The 20,961-nt window shown below is 38.3% G+C and overlaps 2 protein-coding genes across 13 annotated transcripts in view; both read left to right on the plus strand.

The window, feature by feature from the left end:
- Positions 1-20,961, plus strand: part of LOC123261717 (potassium voltage-gated channel protein Shaker) — a 1,350,734-nt gene that overhangs the window by 181,924 nt on the left and 1,147,849 nt on the right. The gene's annotated exons all lie outside the window — the stretch shown is intronic.
- On the plus strand, positions 235-1,008 carry LOC123261734. The gene is made up of 2 exons (XM_044723514.1): positions 235-862; positions 964-1,008. Exons 1-2 carry the CDS (start codon positions 265-267, stop codon positions 978-980), a joined length of 615 nt encoding a protein of 204 aa, XP_044579449.1. The 5' UTR covers positions 235-264; the 3' UTR covers positions 981-1,008.

Genomic DNA, 20,961 nt, shown 5'->3' on the forward strand with positions numbered 1-20,961 from the left:
CTGCGTCTAGCATTCCAGTATGAGCCCGATATTGAATATTATGCTCATTCAAAAGTGGTAATTGGTGCTATGGACAAGGAATGTCCGCATTGTCATGCTCTGAAATTCAAAAATGAGCCAGCTGGGATGTGTTGCGCGTCAGGAAAAGTGCAACTAGCTGAAATTGAAACACCACCTGAACCATTGAATGGCTTACTTATCGGCACGGATCCAGATTCTAACGTGTTCCTGAATTCAATTCGAAGATTCAATTCATGCTTTCAAATGACATCGTTCGGAGCAACAGAAATAGTTCGAAATACTAATGCAAATGGTCAACAATTCAATTCTACATTCAAAATCAGAGGCCAAGTTTATCATAAAATGGGCTCACTGCTGCCAATGCCAAACGAACCACATAAATTCTTACAAATCTACTTTATGGGCGGCGAGGATTCCGGAAGCGCACTTGCCAATCGCGTGAATGCACGTTGTGATTATAATAACCTTGATTCACTTTATGCCAGGCGCATCGTCAGCGAGCTAGATGCTCTTTTTAACGAGCACAACGAGTTGTTGAAAATATTCAAATCACATATGCACCAATTACAAAGCGATAATCACGCTATCGTCATTAATCCTGATAAAACACCAGCTGGAGAGCATATTCGTAGATTCAATGCACCCGTTGTTGATGATGTTGCTGGAATCATGGTTGGCGATTGTACAGCTGCACGAGAAATTGTGATTCGTAGAAGAAATAATAATCTTCAGTTCATTGCTGACACACATCGTTCATATGACGCTCTCCAATATCCGCTAATATTCTGGAAGGGACAAGACGGATATTGCATAAACATAAAACAACGAGATCCCGTATCAGGTACTTCATTGATTATTAAATTGATCATTAATCATTTAACAAAACAATTAAATTATTGAACGTAATAAATTTAAATTAATTTTTATGAACAAATATTACAGGAGCTGAAACAAACTAGAACGTTAGCTCAAAGGATTATTATGCGTATCGATTAATGATTAGACGTGGCCTGGACAACGTCATTTGACGATGTCGTGAGCTTTGTCAACAATTCATGGTCGACATGTACGCGAAGATTGAGAGCGAATGACTACGATACTTACGATATAATCAACAAAACCTGCGCGCGGAAGAGTACATTCATTTGCGAGACGCTATCAACAACAACGCCGACGTCGCCGAAATTGGTAACCATGTCATTTTACCATCATCGTACGTAGGCAGTCCACGTCATATGCAAGAATATATACAGGATGCTCTGACTTTCGTGCGCGAATATGGACGACCATGTTTATTTATCACGTTCACATGTAATCCAAAATGGCCAGAGATTACATCTTTGCTACTGCCTGGCCAAAATGCAATACATCGCCATGACATTACAGCACGTGTGTTCAGACAAAAGTTGAAGTCTTTAATAAGTTTCATTACTAAATCACATGTATTTGGTCCCACACGTTGCTGGATGTATTCGGTTGAGTGGCAAAAGCGAGGATTACCTCATGCACACATTTTGGTTTGGTTCATCGACAAAATCCGTCCTGAAGAAATCGATAGTATCATTTCTGCGGAAATTCCAGATCCATCCACTGACCAACTGCTGTTTGATATTGTTACAACAAACATGATTCATGGTCCATGTGGTACTCTTAATAGTTCATCGCCTTGCATGGCTGATGGAAAATGTACTAAAAATTTCCCTAAAGATTTTACCAATGATACGGTCACAAATGTCGACGGATAACCAATATATCGTCGAAGAAATCCTGAAAATGGCGGACAATCATTTATTAAAAATATCATCAACACAGACATTGATATTGACAATCGTTGGGTGGTGCCATATTTGCCTCTGCAGAGCAAGACATATAATGCTCATATTAATGTTGAGTTCTGCAGTTCTGTGAAGATCATCAAATACATTTGTAAGTATGTCGATAAAGGCAGTGATATGGCTGTGTTTAGAGTGGAAAATACTAATGTGAATGCTCCTCCAGTGAATAAAAACGATGAAATAACGCTCTACCAAATTGGTCGGTACATCAGCTCCAATGAAGCTGCTTGGCGTATCTTTGGTTTTCCAATTCATGAACGGGATCCAGCAGTTGTTCAGTTAGCCATCCATCTTGAAAATGATCAGCGTGTATTTTTCACGAACGAGACAGCGATTGATCGTGCAATAAATCCACCTAAAACTACACTCACTGCATTTTTTGAATTGTGTAATCGTGCAGATGATTTTGGTGCCTTTGCACGAACATTACTCTATTTACAAGTACCACGCTATTTCACATGGACTCAAACAGAAACATGGATGCCCCGCAAGCAAGGCTCACCAGTTGCTGCATGTCTCAATTTATTTAAATCAAACGCCTTGGGGCGATTATTTACAGTCAATCCAAGACACACGGAGTGCTTTTATCTTCGACTGTTGTTGGTTAATGTTACTGGCCCATTATCATTTCAAGATATACGTAAAGTGAATGGGCAACAATATCGAACGTATAAACATGCATGCCTTGCACTCGGCTTGCTGGAAGACGACAACCAGTGGGAATGCATGCTTGCTGAAGCTGCATTGAACTGTACAGCAATACAAATTCGTCTACTATTCGCTATAGTGTTGACTACATGTTTCCCAGCCCGAGCACAGATATTATGGAAAAATCACAATGATTCAATGACTGATGATATATTGCATCAACATTGTATACGGTGCCATGATCTAACCATAACATTCAGCGATGAAATGTACAATGAAGCATTGATTGCTATTGATGATCTTTGCATTGTCATTGCCAACTTACCACTTAGTAATTTCGGTATGAATTCGCCAAATCGAACTGCATCTGATTTAATGAATACTGAAATGAATCGTGAACTGCAGTACAGTACTGTAGAAATGGCAGCGATTGTTGCCCGCAATGTCCCACTAATGAATGAGGAACAAAGAACCATTTATGATCGCATTATGCTCGCAGTTTCAGCTGGACAAGGTGGGTTCTTCTTTTTGGATGCACCGGGTGGAACTGGCAAAACATTCGTTATTTCGCTAATTCTTGCTGAAATACGATCAAATAATGGCATCGCATTGGCCGTTGCATCATCGGGCATTGCAGCAACTTTATTGGATGGAGATAGAACAGCTCATTCAGTATTTAAGCTGCCACTAAATATTCAGAATAACCCTGACGCAGTATGCAACATTAAGAAACAATCGTCCATGGCCACTGTGCTGAAACGGTGTAAAATTATTATTTGGGATGAATGTACTATGGCACACAAACATTCACTTGAGTCGTTGAACAGGACATTGAAAGATATCAAAAACAGTGACAAACTATTTGGCGGAACTCTGTTGGTCCTTCCAGGTGATTTCAGACAAACACTTCCAGTCATTCCACGTTCAACATACGCTGATGAGATCAACGCTTGCTTAAAATCATCTCCATTGTGGCGTAATGTTGAAAAATTACAGCTAAAAATAAATATGCGCGTTCAAATGCTTCAAGATCCATCCGCTGAAACATTTTCAAAACAACTCTTAGATATCGGTGATGGAAAAGTTGCTATAGATGAAACTGGATACGTAAAATTACCGATCGATTTCTGCACAATCGCTGTTTCGCAAGATACTCTCATTGAACAAATATTTCCCGATGTACACACACAGTACATAAATCATGAGTGGCTTGCAGAAAGAGCGATTTTAGTGGCAAAAAATGTAGACGTTGACAATTTAAATCTGAAGATACAAATGTTGTTGCCAGGGAACTTCGTATCATATAAATCTATTGATACAGTTTGCGACGACAGCGAAGCAGTATATTTTCCCACAGAGTTTTTGAACTCACTGGATTTGCCAGGCATGCCACCGCATAATTTACAATTAAAGGTTGTAAGTTACAACTTGCAATAAGTATTGCTTCTGCTCTTCATCAGCAGTTAGGCTTTTATTGTAGGCTTCCATCAGTTGGACCGCCCATTCCGCAGCATCATTAATAATGTGTAAATTTAAAAAAATTTTTAAGCAAGTATTGTAACTTTTGTCAGATATTTACCGATCAGGATGTAATTAAATTTAAAAAATCGGTTGGGTTTTCCAACCTCTCAAAAATAATCAACGACACTACTGACGCAAAATCATACAGTTGTTTTTTTAAGAAGGAATTAATATTATAATTTTTAACATCCCGCTAAGGAAATTGAAAATTTTCAAAAATCGGGTAGTTATTGTTTTCACCCCGTTTTTCGAAAATCGAGTTTTCATCAGATCTCGACGTTTTGAGGTCCTAGGAAGCTTTCCTGAATATTTCCGCGGTGATGTCACCGTGTCTGTGTGTGTGTGTGTGTGTGTATGTGTGTGTGTGTGTGCAAATCTCTCATAACTTTTGAACGGATCATCCGATTTGATCGAAATAAGCGGCGTTCTGAAGATTTCCTTTGCCCCTAGAATTCTGATACTAATTTACAGAATTTAAGTCGATTAATTTTGAGAAATCTCAAAAATAAAATTTTCAAAAATTCGTTTTTTTGAAATATCTTTTGAACGGCTAAACCGATCAATTTCAAAAACTAGTTAGCTCAAAATCGGTTGATTTGTTCGTGAGATATCGTTGTCGAAAAAAATTGAAAAAAATGTTTTTTTCGGAATTTCTATGAAATTTTTAGTCTGACCCGTTTACGCTTAAAGATTTTTCAAAGAACTCAAAAAACTGCGTAGAAAAAAACCGCAAAAAAATCGGTTAATTCATTCAAAAGTTATTGCGGTTTGAAAATTCAAAAAATAGTGTTCTATAAAAGTTCCATTAGCCTTTTGAGCTCGAAGAGCTCAAAAGCACAGAACAGCTATTTATTCGAGCTCGGAGAGCTCAAAATTACACAAAAATTATATTTTTGAGCTCAAAGAGCTTAAAAAATAAGTGAATTGTTGAGCACTTAGGTATGGAGGTAGCGGGAAGTTGCAGGGATGGCCTTTAGGGATGGCCTTTAGGGTCAACCGTTTTCCTAATTTTTTTCATTAAATCGTTCAAATTATCTAATTTGACTTTTTTTTCTGAATCAATTGAATTAAATTTACTTTGATTCCTACACTAACATCATTATAAAATAATAACAAACGAATAAGTTGTTCAGAAAGATACTACAAGTGATTGCTGAACTTTTTCGATGCTACTTCTGAAAACTTTTTTTTTATTTTCTTATAATTCAGTAAGTCTTTCATAAATTCTAAATCCTGTCGAGGAGCTTGGATCGCTAAAGGTGCACAATACCATGCTTTTATGTATACTAAAACAATGAAAATACAAATATGGCGGAGTCCCGAAGTTTCTGTCCAGCTGAATGAAAATTGTTCTCGAAACAGATAAATTCTTAAGCAATATATTTTTAAGGAATATATTGCTTGTAATTATAACGATTAATTAACAATAATTTGACTTAGATTATTTTATTAAAACGAGTCAATACTTTAATTTAAAATTTAAATGCTCGACAATGTACAAAAAAATTAAATCATTTATGTAAGAGTAATAAATTGAAAATTAAACGGAATTTAATGTGTATTTTTTTAAATGTTACCGTTCGACGGGCTGTAACTTCGAAACTAGTGGTTTTACAGTCTTTGACTAAAGAAATAATTTTGTAGAGAATTTAATTTCCTACAAAAACCATAAGAAGGTTTTTTGAAAATAAAATTTTTTCAACAACGAAAAATCCACTTGAAAAAAAAAAAAAATATTTCCTGTGTTATTTAAATGGGAAATCGAATTTTTTGATGAGTTAAGCCTCTATTGGACTTAAACCCTTTAACACAGCGGCATAATTTTTTATTTTCTATAAACTACCAAATTTTCTGGTATATCAGTAAAAAAAAAAAAATATCGCCTTAAAATGACACACCCTAATGTATAAATGGAAAATATATCAAAATACATGTGGGTACTCACATGAAAGCTCTTGATGAGTGTAACATCAGGATGAGCTTATATTTTTAAAAACATCAATAGTTAAAAAAGTACAGTGTAATTTAACAAAAGTCATTATTTAATAAAGCAAAATTTTATTTATTTATAGTTCACAAGTCACGGCAATCACATAATGACTGCAAGGTTATTAAATATAATTATTGTAATTCATTAATTATGATTTCATCGTCATTACCATTGTTGTCATTTTTTAGATTCTGTCACTATTCAATCTAAAAATTAGTTAATCAGTTTACAAAAATTATATAAAGAACTTTAATATCGATGTTCTAATTATCAAATTGTCTAACTCCATGTTAGAAAATCTTCCATTTGTTCGAAAGAAAAATTAGTTAAAAATTTATTATCACTGTAAAAAACCATTTAATATCTAAAAGAGGTATAATATTTTAGTTTGGATCATTCAAATAATTTATAATTGGACTATTGCTACATCAAAATGTTAAAAAATCATCTTCTACAAAATATGAAGTTAGACCAATTGCTAATTAGGCCGTCGATATTTATATTTCATGCCATAACTTAGTAAAAATAATTTAAAGCAAATATTTAATAACTTACTCAATTACACAAGTTATGAGTAAATAATTGAAATTATCTATTCAAAGTAAAACAATTATTTCATGACAGTTAATCTTGTAGACATGCAATGATTTTATAGAATTCAAAATGAATAGATAAATCATTAGAAACGAATAATTAAAAAATATGTACATAGAGATATTTTTATTTACTAATAATTGTTTTCTTTTATTTTTAAATTATCATTCAATTTGTTTTTTTTTAATGTTTTTAGAATTAATAATGCTTACTAGATTTATTCTTTACGGCGCTATACTGAACTTTGATAAAAAAAAACAACATGGTGCGTAACAGAAAATCGTGACGATTTTTTTTTACATTGCTACAAAATTTCTCTCATACGTCGATAAAGAAGTTTCACTTCAAAAATTAAAAATTTGCTTTATAATTATCAGGATCTGTTTTATTTACCTGGAAAAATTCTAGGTTTTACGAACAAAATCTCACATAAAATCATTACGACGGACGACAATCCCGTCTTTAAAAAATAATATCGCTTTCCTCCAATCCATAAAGAAGAAATCTCAAGGCAGGTTAAGGAGCTAGAAGAGAAGGGAATTATAATACCTTCCGAATCGGGCTATTGTTCCCCAATATGGATAGTTAGAAAAAAAGACGATTCTTTCGGTAATAAGAAGTGGCGTATGGTAATCGACTTTAGGGATTTAAACGAAAAGACCTATACTAACGTTTACCCTACGCCAAATATTGTCGAAATAATTGATCAAACAGGTAAAGCAGTTTATTTTTCGACTTTCGATTTAGCAAGCGTGTTTCATCAAATTAAATTTCATCCTGACGACATCCACAAAACTGCCTTCTCCACTCCGTACCAACATTACGAATTTGTGAGAATGCCGTTTGGGCTGAAAAATACTCCTCCGACATTCAAGAAATTGATGAACAAGGTACTGATGGGTATGATAGGAAGGGGTGCGTTTGTCTACATGGATGATATTGTAATCTACTCCGAAAATTTTGAGGAACTCGTTACTCACGTCGAAGAACTTTTCGATCGTTTGCGCAAAGCCGGTTTGCAATTGCAGCCTGACAAATGCCATCTATTTCGAAAAGAAATTGATTATTTGGGTCATATCATATCCGCGGACGGTTTATGGCCAGATCTGAAGAAAACTGACGCGGTCGAGATTTCCAGTACCGAATTCTTTGAAGAAAGTTCGGGAATTTTTAGGTCTTACGGGATATTATAGAAGGTTTATTGACAACTACGCAAAAATTAGCAAGCCACTAACCTCCCTGTTATAAAAAGATGCTACGTTCGAGTGGAGTGAAAAACGAGCCGAAGCTTCCGAGACCCTTAAAAGTAAACTCATCCGAACGCCGATTTTACAATTTCCCGATTTCTCTCGTGAATTTATAATAACAACTGACGCCTGCGACTATGGAATCGGTGCATGTTTAAGTCCGGGTGAAATAAACAAAGATAAACCTGTATCTTATGCGTCGCGTTTGTTAAACTCTGCCGAGCGTAACTACTCCACCATCGAAAAAGAGATGCTCGCGATAATCTAAGCGGTGAATAAATTTCGACCGTATATCTACGGGACGTGCGTGTATAGTTACATGCGTGTATAGCTCTTTTGAGCCCAGGAAACGGCCTCTTCGGAGGTAGGCGAAAGCCTCGCCATATATTCTTCGTATATCTACGGGAGTGGATTCACATTGGTGACCGATCACTGTGCACTTACTTGGATAAATTTGGTAAACTCACCAAATTCTCGCATCGTGAGGTGGCGTTTGAGCATGGAGGATTACACTTACAAAGTAGTTTACAAACCGGGCCAAATAAACTAAAACGTCGATACCGTCTCACGAAATCCCGTGGACGACCCGGAAGACACGGCCCACGTAGTGCCGATTCGTAAAAACGATCCGGATAGAATCGTATCGAACCCGTCTGAGTCGAGCGAAGAAGAACTCGAGGTTAATAAGAAGCGTGTACGAAAGCCTTACAACCTTTGCTGGAAAACCCGAGCACTTAATGATACACTCGACTCCAGTTCTCACTCAGAGTCGGAGCGTCGAAAGCAAAAGAAATCTCCACCGGTTCAGTACGAATTCAAATCTCATCAATGGCCAGTGCAGCCGCCAATTCAGCAGCACCGCAAAACCCAATCACGATGGATCTTGGACGATGGATCTACCGCACCTCTAGCGCCTGTTGTCCTCGATGAAGAGAGTACGATGACGGCAGACGAAGGAGATGACATGATGATCGGATCAGAAAAAAATATTGCAATCGCGAAATCGCACCGAATGTCCGCGAGACTCGGGGTCGGTTATCAATGCAATTCGATAACATATTAATTTTTGTTAACGTTAAAGGCGAGCCCTGCAATGAGGGTAGTCGCGAACTTTCTAGGGTATTGCAGATATCCAATAATTTATACGACAATTATTGTCGGTCTACGGTAATTAATTACCAAGGAAATAAGCGCTGTATTGTGGCTGTGCCTAAATACAGGAATTTGGACCTTGTGTCAGCGGACGATATCTGTGAAACTATAAATAACATCTACAATAATGTTTTAGAACTAGGCTTACAATCATTTAGTGTTGCAAAAACAAATAAAATTGATGATGTAAATTGGTTGACAATCCAACGAAAATTAATAGAGAAATTTTCAAATACATCAGTCAAAATTACTATTTGCCTCAATTTGGTTCGCATTCCGTTAGATAATGAAAAATTACAAATTATCGAAGAATATCACGGTTCAGCTGTCGGTGGTCACAAAGGCATGACCAAAACTTATAAAAGAATTAGACAAAATTTCTTTTGGCCTAACATTAAGAAAGATGTCGTTAACTCTATTCAAAAATGTTTGGATTGTCAATTCAAAAAATTAGTCAGATTAAAAACTAAGCAACCAATGGTACTCACAGATACGCCAGACGCAGGGTTCGATAAAATTTGGTTAGATATAATGTATCCAACGCATACTTCTGCTTCGGGTAATAAATATATCTTAACCATATAAGATCGACTAACTAAATTCTCAATGGCGATTGCTTTGGAGCAGGCAACGGCGGTCGACGTGGTAAAGGCCCTCGTGAACAGGTGGTTTTGTTATTTCGGCCCGCCGAAGGCCATACTCACGGATCAGGGTACTAACTTTTTGTCAAGTTTACTTAAAAATGAAGCTAAAAAGTATAAAATTAAACAGTACCACACTACTGCCTATCATCCACACAGCAATGGCTCAGTCTAGCGGTCTCATCATGTACTGCAAAAATACATCAAGCAGTGCATAAACGAGGAAGAAGACTGAGATGAACTTCTGGATATAGCCTCATTTTCGTACAATGTGAGCGAACATGAGGGCACAGGGTTCACTCCATATCAGTTAGCCTTCGGGAAATTACTCCGTCTCCCTTCTCAAATTTAGGTCATTGAAGAAACAAACGATACGTATGTTCAATACTTAGAACAGCTGTTCAGGCGTATTAAGCAAACGGAAATGGCCACCGGCGCGAATTTACGTAGATCCAAAGAAATATAAAAATTATATTACGATAGGAAAATAAACCCCTTATTCCTTTTATTAGAGCCTAGGAAAGGTAAAGGAGACCCGCAGTATACTGGACCTCATGATTTAGTAGGGATAGGGGAAAATGAGGTAGTTGAGATTTTTATTGATGGGGTTTCAAAATTTGTGCATATTAATAAGCTAAGAATATCCCGAATATAATTTCAGATGACCAGTTGGTTAATACTGTTGGTGATCCTTCCCCTTTCACGAGGATTAGTGGGGTTCGACTGCGGTGGATCGTCCATGAATACTTCGACATTATGATTAACTGACGTAGGAAAGTGCAAATTAACTCATAGTCCACCGCGGACAGAAAGGGTTAATATTTCTCTTTTGCGACCAGCTGAGGTTTCTCATTTACAAGTTATTGAATGTAAAATTTTTATTAATCGTCATATTAAGTACTGTGGAATGCATTCTCATACGTCAGCCGTCCTCTATGGAAGGAGGGAATATTATTTAAGTATGGACTATGAAAAATGTTAAAAAATGCACAAAACTAAATCAGTCTAGCTATTCGATCGTATTCTGTTCTATAAATTACAAATGAGCAATACAAACCATCGCCAAGCTGTGTTAGCAGGAAGTCAAAGCATGAGTGGTGAGTGTCAGCCTGGGACATACAGTGATGTGTACGTACTTGGTCTGGTGATGTTGTGGACGCGTTGTTTAAAATAACGATAAGTGAATACAAAGCCGCGTTGAACAAGAAAACGAACCAAGTAGTGTTATCTTCTGGTATGCGATGCGACTCGGAAAAACGTTCGTGTGCGACTAATAAAGGTGCAACCGCGTATTGAAGTGAAATTCCGAAGAACTTTTGTCTGATAAAGTACGCGCAACTCTACAAAGGACCAGCTAAGAAACTGATCGAAGTGGACGACCAACTCGACGTTTTTTTACTCACCACGGAAGACATTACGTTCGTGGTCGCGCAAAAAGGTGAAATAGAAGTGTGCGGACACAGTGTTATAACTACTGACCACCCCAAGTTACATGTAATCGTGATTAAAAGCTCGGATTACGCGCTGCCCATAGAGACTATCGAAACCGAGGATATGGACATCTTTGCGTATATTAACAATTAATTCGTCTACGTCGAGAGATTTATTCGGCAACAAATGAATAATCTACCGCGATGTGTTGGTGAGAAGATGTGAGTTAGAACTACCGTGCTTATGAATGCTTTGGCGCTTTCATCATTAGCGCCGGACGAGTTCGGGTACGCATTAATGAAAGGCCCAGGCTACTTCACGACAGTTACTGGTGGATTAGTGCATATTACTAAATGTGTTGCTGCACCTATGTGTTGCTGCAAGCCTATTATATACTAAGTATTTTGTAAGATGTTGCATCTCAGGATCAACAGGTCTAAAACTAAGATACTTAGGTTAGGAACTCACACGGCTTTAAGAAGCGGTGCGAGTTTTTTAGGTTGGGAGGTGTAACGTTATAAGAAATCTTTTTTTTATTATTCAATATAATTTTCCTCGAACTAATCCGGGGATCATTTCGGTTGCTTCGCTGGCGATTATCACCAGCTAGGTAACGAAAATCTCTCGCGATAAGGAGCTGTTGCGGCCCGTGGTGTGCCCAAACATCTGAGTCAGCATGAGACCCGGGCCTCGACGACTCTCTCAGAGAAAACCTGAGATGCATCATGGCATCAATCTTAAGTTGTCATAATTAATCCGGGGAGGCAAAGCCAGTCCTAGTTAGGAGTTGATAAAGCGCGGACATGTAGGCTTGCCTCTCCTCCTATCATTATTCTTTTCTATCTTCACTTAATTAATAAACCTACCACTTAATCGAATCAAAGCTTCCCGATTATTTACGGCACCCGACTCCGTGTTAATCCAAATTAATAGAGTTTACAATTATAAGTTCTGAATATGGAGTCCATCGTTCGGCAGCCAAGGGAATTTCAGATGGTAAGAATTTAGTGATAACTGAGTAAGTTCACTTTTGAGGAGGCACTCGGGATCTATCAACCTCCGCCCGCCACCTACTGAACCTAATTGATATTATCGACCGATTTCGGGAACGTAACACGTGTTTTTCTCGAAACGAAATTTTTCAAAACTGTGTGCATTCTAGCTCAAAGAGTTTTAAACCAATCATCTTGCGATATGAGTTATAATTTCCTTTACACAATTACCTTGAATATGAACCTCAATTGAAAGCGATATTTTTATTTAAACTATTTTTTTTTAATAAACAATGTGTGAAAAAGTGGTATAAAATCACGACTTAATTTCACAGCCCTCTAAAAAATGCAAATTTTTACTTTTTTTTTTAAGTTCAGGTTCATATGGAAGATACATATATAAATGAAGTAATTTTTCTGTGCCATTGATTTCAAATAAAAATTGTGGCTTCCATACTGTACACAGACTGCTAAGTCGGATGACAACCTACGATGTGTATCAGCCGATATATTCGCTATTTGTTAACTTATATTGTTGTTTAATACGAAAAAATACTCATCAATATATGTATAAAATAACCTGATAGTTTCAATAAATAATATTAATTTTTTATAACAAAAAAATTAATCGAAATCAGCGTAAAACGGCCTTCTACACGTATTTCCCCCCTTAATGCACTCCTTCAAAAGTTATTCAAGGTCAAAGTTGAAACTATTATAAATTGTAAGAAGAATTGCAGCCTAAATAATGAATTTTATAAATTAAAAAAAAAAAATGCACTAACAGATGATGTAAATACAAGCCATTATCATTTTGAAAAATTGTGCTAATCGATATTTTCATGAAGATATCAATTGTTAGAATTGTCGATTGTCAGATGTCACCTGAATTCAAATGCATATTTTGTAAACGATTAAAGAACAGTACCAATGCAATTTTCTAAAGAAAAAAGCTTTTTAACGTTAATAAATCTAATATATATTATAGTTTTTTTTTTAATTTTTTTGAATTTGGTTGATAAAATAAAAATTATTATCTATGAAAAGATGAAATTTTTCAACGAGCCCGAAAAAAATAAATTTACAGCGATAAAAACAAGAATTTCATTTTGACCTTAACTTTAATTTTGAATAGCTTTTTAAGAAGTGTATTTAACTAAAAATGTTAGAAGAGGTTTCTTGTAAAAAATTGAATTTCTTTCAAGAAACTGCATTAGATTTTTCGCGAATACTCATTTTTAAGTGAATTACAAAATTCCACAGTTAAAAAGTCAAAGTGTGAAATCATACAAATTTTCAAGGCGTGGTTACGAGAAAGCGGTTCTTCTGACAAAAAATATCGATCATTTTTTTTTTAAAGACTTAAATTCTCTCGAAAAAATGTCTCTAAGTCAATTTCATTTTCTTCAATAGTTTAGGAGAAATAATCAAAAATTGCGATGACAGACCTCTTAATATCAATATTTAGGGCTCAAATTCTCACAATACTTTTTTTTGCCATCCTAAATAATATTTTCGATATAGCTTAAAATAAAAAATAGTTAATTTTTTTGGCCCAGTCTAATAAACACGGATAAATAAATACTCCTTGAAGTTGAAAGAAGAGGTTGGAAATAACTAGGGCCGAGAATTTAGTTTTTTTAAAAGAGAGAGACAGAAGATAGGCATAGCCAAGCGTTCTGATTGGTCGTAATAAATAAATTGTTTTTTGTTTATCGCTATTAAGTGAAGACAGCAGCTTGAATAAAAAATAAAATTTTGATTGCTAATCCAACATGAAAATATAAAAAATATGTCAAAAAAAAAACAGGTTAGTTTGCAAATGTGAAGGTGCTTGTAAACAAATACAAGTCTGTGATGCTCAGATAAATAAAGAAGAGAATTTGAAACACCGTGTTATGACTGAAATGTTTAATGATATGAATTAAAAGTGAACAGTGACAAGCTGGCGATTTTGCTGGAGATCGCGTAAAGGAATTGCTCCCGGTCTCACTGGTAATTTTGCTGGAGATCGCACTGACGGTCTTTTTAAAGGTCTCGCTGGAGGTCACGCTAGAAATCTCGCTGTCGGTATCACTGGAGGTCGTTTTGCTGGGAGTTGTGCTAATGGTATGGCTGCCGGTCTCGCTGGTAATTTTGCTAGCTATCACAGTGACGGTTTCGCTCGAGATCACGCTGACGGTCTTTCTGGAGGTCTCGCTGGAGATCACGCTGATGGTCTCGCTGAAGGTCGTTTCGCTAGAAGTTGTGCTAATGGTATTGCTGCCAGTCTCGCTGGTAATTTTGCTAGCGATCACGGTGATGGTGTCGCTGGGGATTACGCTGACAGTCATTCTGAGAGTCCCGTTGGAGATCACGCTGATGATCTTTCTGGAGGTCTCGCTGGTGATTACGCTGACGGTTTTTCTGGGAGTCTCGCTGGTAATCACGCTGACTGTTTCACTGGAGATCACGCTGACAATCTTTTTGGAGATCTCGCTGGTGATTACGCTGACGGTTTTTCTGGGAGTCTCGCTGGAGATCACGCAGACGATCTCGCTGGAAATCATGCTGACGATCTTTCTGGAGGTCTCGCGGGAAATCACGCTGACGGTCTCTCTAGAGGTTTTGCTGGAGATCACGCTGACGATCTTTCCGGAAATCTCGCTGGTGATCACGCTGACTATTTAACTACTAACCTAAATACTTATTTAACTACTAACTGCGAATGGTTATTTACTGACACTTTTGATGTTCATCTCGCTAAACGTTATGCGGGTTAGTTTGCTTACCATATTACAGTAATCATAAAAATCACCAGCAATACCATCAGCGTGATCACCAGCGAGACCTCCAGAAAGATCGCCAGCGTGATGACCAGCGAAACTTCCAGAAAGATCGTCAGCGTTATCTCCAGCGAGACCGTCAGCATGATCACCAGCGAGACCTCTAGAAAGATCCTCAGCATGATGGCCAGCGAGACTTCCAGAAAGACCGTCAGCGTGATCTCCAGCGAGACCTCCAGAAAGATCGTCGGCGTGATGGCCAGCGAGACTTCCAGAAATATCATCAGCGTGATCACCAGCGAGACCTCCAGAAAGATCGTCAGCGTGATCTCCAGCGGGACTCTCAGAATGACTGTCAGCGTAATCTCCAGCGATAACATCACCGTGATCACTAGCAAAATTACCAGCGAGACTGACAGCAATACCATTAGCACAACTTCTAGCGAAACGACCTCCAGCGAGACCATCAGCGTGATCTCCAGCGAGACCTCCAGAAAGACCGTCAGCGTGATCTCGAGCGAAACCGTCACTGTGATCGCTAGCAAAATTACCAGCGAGACCGGCAGCAATACCATTAGCACAACTCCCAGCAAAACGACCTCCAGTGATACCGACCGCGAGACCTCTAGAAAAACTATCAGCGTGATCTCCAGCGAGACCGTCAGCAAGATTTCTAGCGTGACCTCCAGCGAGACCTTTAAAAAGACCGTCAGTGCGATCTCCAGCAAAATTACCAGTGAGACTGGGAGCAATTCCTTTACGCGATCTCCAGCGAAATCGCCAGCTTGTCACTGTTCACTTTTATTCATTTCATTAAACATTTTAGTTACAACACGGTGTTTAAAATTCTCTTCTTTATTTATCTGAGCAGCACAGACTTGTATTTGTTTACAAGCACCTTCACATCTGCAAACTAACCTGTTTTTTTTTGACATATTTTTTATATTTTCATGTTGGATTAGCAATCTAAATTTTATTTTTTATTCAAGCTGCTGTCTTCACTTAATAGCGATAAACAAAAAACAATTTATTTATTACGACCAATCAGAACGCTTGGCTATACCTATTTTCTGTCTCTCTCTTTTAAAAAAACTAAATTCTCGGCCTTAGAAATAACAAAAAACATTCTTCAGAATGCTGATTTAATGGCAAGAGTCTAAAAACAAGTTTTCTAATAGATCCACTCTTTAAATACTTCAAAAAATTTGTGAAACCCAAAAAAGTTTTAAAAAAGTTAATTTGTGCGAAAATATTGTAATCAGTATGATAGATGCTCCAAAAAAGTGACAATTCCTAACAATTTATGATAGTTTCAACTTTGACCTTGAATAACTTTTGAAGGAGTGTATTAATCAAAAATTTATAAGAGACCTTTTTTTGTAGAGCATTCAATTTTCTGTGAGGACATGTCATTGTTTACCAGTTTAATAATTCATTGCAGAGCTACAAAACCACTTCGTCAATAGACCGAATCATACGATGGATAAACTTTGTTGGTTTAATTGCCATCAAACGCGCATCAACAGTCTCAATCATACGTTATCATGAAAAACCTTTATCACGATATTGAGAATCAAAGAAAAGAGTAATAATTTTTTTAATAATATCTCCATCAACGCAATGCATCCGGTCAATTGCCATTCCTCTTATAAAATCAGGCATGTAATTGGCAAGAGCAGTAGGACCTTTAACTCCAAAAATAGGATTTTCTTCTGTTGCGTCTTGGGACCAGTTGATGCGGTTAACTGATGTTCTCATTATTAATTGATCTCTATATGGGTAAACATAAATAGATCCATTTTCAGTATCAGTATTTTGACCTTCAGTCCAGCAAGCCATGCATCCAAATGCACCATTGAATCTTTTAAAATTAAGAAAATCGGCTTTAGCTGGAGTATCGGCTGTGCCTCAAATCAGAGCACCTTGAACTTGGATAGGCTCTATACGGTTTGGCGATATCATATTTACTCCTTCAGCGAAATCAGTGAATTGACTCTCAAATTTACTTATAAATCAATTAGCATTTGGTTATGACTTGCCGAATCATAACCCAAGAACTGAAGCATTTTCTCTTAATTTTCTCACAGGAAATGGCAACTCATTTATTGTTAGAAAAAAAGGCGTCATACTTGTTTGCGAAGATTTAAACACTGGAATGCCATCAGTATACCAAATAAACGAAATATTGTTTGGGTTTTGTAAGAATCCATTATTTATCCAGTTTTGATAAATAGATCCTTCGTATATGTCTGCAATAACATTATTATTTACAGCTCTTCGAAAACGATGTTGCAATAGCTCAATAAATCTGTCTCGATTGAACATTTCTTGTAGTTGTGTTTGAATCGGCAATGTAATAAAATGAGAATTCTTGCTAACTTGTCACGAAAGACAGTCATGATCTTTTGATTCTAATTCTCGATTACACGTAGTACAATTATGATATTTGTCCATGATCTCATCATCTTGTTGCAAATTAAAAAATTTCTTAAATTTATACAAACTATTTTTTATCAAATTTTGCCTATGACAATGTGATTATACAACTCGAATTATGTTCTCAATGCAAGTCATACTGAGATTATGATTAACTAAGAGTTAATATTAGAAGATTACTTTCGGTAATATTTATAGAAGCTCCATCATATAAATGTGGAATGGTCATTTTTAGATTTGACTTTTTCTATTTTATTGTTTTATTGCACCTTTTTACTTAGCAGTAAGTATTTTTTTTAAAAGGTTGTAAATAAAGGGATTAAGAAAAATTCCCAAATAACAGATGTTTAGTTAAGATAGTTTAGAAAATATTTGTATGCATGGGAACGGAAGTATAGATTTGTCTCGTGGCAAAAATGTACATTATAAGTACCGAGAGTGTAAGAACCCCGTTTTGCAAAAATCGAGTTTTCATCAGATCTCGACGTTTTGAGGTCATAGGAAGCTTCCCTGACCACCCCCGCGATGTTGTCACTATGTGTGTGTGTGTGTGTGTGTGTGTGTGTGTGTTTTTTTTTTTCATAGAGGGGGGAATCCTTCTTACGGATTCCAGGCATAGCTGTTCGGCCTGGATATGTGGCGACTCGACGCAGCGTCATACTAAAACTCGACGCTAACGCCCCTACCCACTAAAACCTAAACCCCTTTTCTTCTTTCCTCTAATCCCTCATGGAAACCGCCGTCAGGCATTACTTCGTGAGGGGAGGATCTAGCTACTGCTATTCCTTCTGGTGGCTAAGGTGTTATTTTTCCTTTCTTCTAGTTTTTGTCATTTGCCCTTTTTCTTTCAATGGAACGCAGCTCTGTAAGCACTTCGGTGGTAAACGTGCTTGTGGCGTTCCAGGCAGCTTCGGATGACAGCATTTCTTCTACTATTGACTCTGGTGTGATTTTCTTGTTCAGGATCTTCTCTAACTCATCACGCTGTGGGTTAAAACGAGGGCACTCAAAAAAAACGTGCTCCGCATTTTCAGCAACTCTTGGGCAAGACGGACACTCTGGGGAATTATCGTGCTTAAAGCGATAAAGGTACTCCCGGAAACAGCCGTGTCCTGACAACATCTGGGTCAGATAGTAGTTGGCCTCGCCGTGATTCCGGTTAAGCCAAACGTCAATCCTTGGTATGAGACGGTGTGTCCATCTCCCTGTTGTCGCGGCGTCCCACTGCGATTGCCATCGCGCGATGCTGTTCTGCCGTTCTTTAGCTCTGAATTCCTCGGCACTTTGTGCAGTTGTCCTCTTTCGTTGGTTAAGGTTACGTCTTTCCTCAGCTAGGACTCTGAGCGGCAAAATTCCGGAAATGACATACACTGCTTCCTCTGATATTGTTCGAAAGGCGCTGGCTACTCTTAGCGCGCTCAGTCGGTAAACTGGACATGCTTTCCTCCATGATTCTTGGATCTCAAGTGCGTCGGCCCAAATGGATATACCATATGTGAGGACCGATGTAACTACTGATGATAGCAATGACCTCCTTGTCTGCTTCGGGCCACCGATGTTGGGCATCGATCGAACTAGGTTGGCTACTACTGCTGATGCTTTGGTGGTCACGTGTTCAACTTGTTGTTTAAAGTTAAGTCGGGCATCGAGCATCACTCCCAGATATCGAATGAATGGTTGGGATGTGATTTCTTGGTCTCCGACGTTTAGATTGATCGTTTCCACCACTTTTCTGCTAGTGATAAGTACAGCCTCGGTCTTCTGTTTAGCCAGTTGTAAATTTACTGTGTCTATCCACTGGTTAATTCGCTCAAAGGTGATAGCGAACATATGTTTTATCTCATCAAGATGCTTGGCGACTATTACTACGGCTACGTCGTCCGCGTACGCTACCAGTTTGACGTTTGTTGGTAGTTTCAGTCTCAGCAATCCGTTGTACATGACATTCCAGAGAAGTGGACCGAGAACAGAACCCTGCGGTACACCTCCAGTAACATCATACTCCTTTGGACCATTCTTCGTGTCATATCTCAGGACTCTATCTGTGAAGTAGCTAGCGACTATCCTTTGTAGGTATCCTGGTACGTTTATCTCTTAAAGGGCTTGCATGATGCAATCCCAGTTGGCGGAGTTGAAGGCATTTTTTATGTCTAAAGTTGCCACCAGGCAATATTTCTTCGTTCCCCCCTTCCATCTAGTACCGGCGATTGCGTCTTTGGCTATACCGACAACCAGGTTGATCGCGTCCAGGGTTGATTGTCCTTTCCGAAATCCGTACTGATTGTCTGCCAAGAGTGGATCGACAACTGCTTCTATTCTTTGGTGGATTATACGTTCTAGTATCTTACCGGCTGTATCTAGCATGCAGAGTGGACGATAAGATGACGTTTCTTCCGGTGGCTTTTTCCCTTTAGGAAGTAGTACCAGCCGTTGTTGTTTCCACTTCCGAGGAAAAATCCCTTCCTTTAAGCAGATGTTGTAGACGTCGAGGAATAACGCTGGCGCTGCTTTAATAGATGTTTTCAAGGCAATATTAGGCATTCCGTCCAATCCCGGTGCTTTATTATTCCCGACGCGGTTACAAGCTTCCATCAGTTCTTCTTTCGTGACAGGTGGAATATCATTCAGTTCGTCCTGTGTCAACAGATAGTTAAAAACGCGCTGTCGTGGAAACAGCGCAGTCACGATCTTCTGTAAGAGTTGAGGACACGTAGGAGACGGCATTGGCTGATATTTCACGGCATTGGCTGACAATTCACGGTGTATGTGTGTGTGTGTGTGTGTGTGTGTGTGTGTGTGTGTGTTTGTTTTTTTTTTTTTTTTTCCTTAGGGGGGGGAATCCTTTTTACGGATTCTAGGCGTAGCTGTTTGGCCTGGATATGTGGCGACTCGACGCAGCGTCATACTAAAACTCGACGCTAACGCCCCTACCCACTAAACCCTAAACCCCTTTCCTCTTTACTCTAATCCCTCATGGAAACCGCCGTTAGGCATTACTCCGTAGGGGGAGGATATAGCGACTGCTCTTCTTTCTGGTAACTAGGTATTATTTTACCTTTTTTCTAGTTGTTGTCATTTGCTCTTTTTCTTTCGATGGAACGCAAGTCTATAAGGACTTCTGTTGCAAACGTGTTTGCGGCGTTCCAGGCAGCCTCTGATGACAGCATTGCTTCTACTATTGTCTCTGGTTGGATTTTCTCCTTCAGGATCATCTCCAGCTCATCGTGCTGTGGGTAAAATCGTGGGCACTCAAAGAAAACGTGCTCCGCGTCTTCATTGATTCCTGGGCAGGACGGGCACTCCGGTGAATCATCATGCTTGAAGCGGTGAAGATACGTCCGAAAACATCCATGTCCTGACAACATCTGGGTCAGATAGTAGTTGGCCTCGCCGTGATTCCGGTTAAGCCAAACGTCAATCCTTGGTATGAGACGGTGTGTCCATCTTCCTGTTGTCGCGGCGTCCCACTGCGATTGCCATCGTGCGATGCTTTTCTGCCGTTCTTCAGCTCTGAGTTCCTCGGCACTTAGTGTGGTTGACCTCTTTCGCTGGTAAAGGTTCCGTCTTTCCTCAGCTAGAACTCTAAGCGGCAGAGTTCCGGAAATGACACACACTGCTTCCTCTGATATTTTGATACGGTTTTCTGAAGGAGTTGGGGACACGTAGGTGACGGCATTTGTTGTTTCTT

This window comes from Cotesia glomerata, linkage group LG3, assembly GCF_020080835.1.
Source record: "Cotesia glomerata isolate CgM1 linkage group LG3, MPM_Cglom_v2.3, whole genome shotgun sequence".
NCBI classification, from domain to species: Eukaryota; Metazoa; Arthropoda; class Insecta; order Hymenoptera; family Braconidae; genus Cotesia; species Cotesia glomerata.